The 1,112-nt window shown below is 56.0% G+C and overlaps 1 protein-coding gene across 1 annotated transcript in view; it reads right to left on the reverse strand.

The window, feature by feature from the left end:
• LOC104835046 (ryanodine receptor 1-like) overlaps positions 1 to 1,112 on the reverse strand; it is a gene marked incomplete at both ends in the record, with an annotated part of 50,831 nt that overhangs the window by 7,078 nt on the left and 42,641 nt on the right. The window contains 1 exon segment of the mRNA XM_010572825.1: positions 301 to 373. Within this exon segment, the coding sequence (XP_010571127.1) occupies positions 301 to 373 (73 nt within the window).

Below are 1,112 nucleotides of genomic sequence, written 5' to 3' on the forward strand. Positions count from 1 at the left end.
GCACAACAAATCCTAACGTTCACTCTTGAAAACGAATGCCGGGTGTTCCGAGCTGCTCCCACATCTTCCCTGGGGGTCCTCGATCTCTTGGGGACCCCCCTAAAGCCCTGAACCCCTGGGGCACCCATGGAGGGTCCCTGATGCCCAAGGCGGGGGGGGGCTCCCATCTCTGCAGGGCGTCCCTGATGCCCAGAGGGGACCCCAAAGCCCATGGGGAGACCCTGATGCCCACAGCGGTCCCTGATTCCCATGGGGGGACCCCGATGCCCGTGGGGGGACCCCAGCCCAGGCGTCACCTGCAGGTCTGCATCAGCGCCTGGACGCTCTGGAAGAACCCGACCTCCCGCTTCTCCTTCAGGTAGTCCAGCATTTTCTGGGGGACACACACAGACACATGTGTGGACAGACAGACACCAGCACCCGGACACGGGGACCCAGACACGGGCACCGGTGCGGGGACACGGATGTGCCCGTGAGTGGTTGCACAGGCATGAGCGTGGATGGAAGCACGCATGGGTGTGCACATGGACACGTGCATGGATGTATGGACACGTGCGTGGATGTATGGACATGTGGGCATGCAGACACATCCATAGACATGTGTGCAGACACAAGGACACATGCATGGATGTATGGGCGTGTACATGGATGTACAGACACATGCATGGATACACAGACACATGCATGGATATATGGACACATGCATGGACATACAGATATGTGCATGGACACATGCATGGATGTATGGACACATGCATGGACATATGGACACATGCATGGATGTATGGACACGTGCATGGACACACAGACATGTCTATGGATGTATGGACACGTGGGCGTGCAGACACATCCATAGACACACGGACACATGCATGGACATATGGACACGTGCACAGACACGTGTGGATGTACAGACACATGCGTGGATGTACAGACACATGCGTGGATGTACAGACACATACATGGATACACAGATACATGCATGGATGTACGGACACATGCATGGATATGTGGGCATGCATACACTTCCATAGACACATGTGCAGACACACAGACACGTGCATGGACACATGGACACGTGCATGGACCTACGGACATGTGGGTCTGCAGAC

The sequence above is a fragment of the Haliaeetus leucocephalus genome, unplaced genomic scaffold (genome assembly GCF_000737465.1).
Source record: "Haliaeetus leucocephalus isolate CR32 unplaced genomic scaffold, Haliaeetus_leucocephalus-4.0 Scaffold355, whole genome shotgun sequence".
In the NCBI taxonomy this organism is placed as follows: domain Eukaryota; kingdom Metazoa; phylum Chordata; class Aves; order Accipitriformes; family Accipitridae; genus Haliaeetus; species Haliaeetus leucocephalus.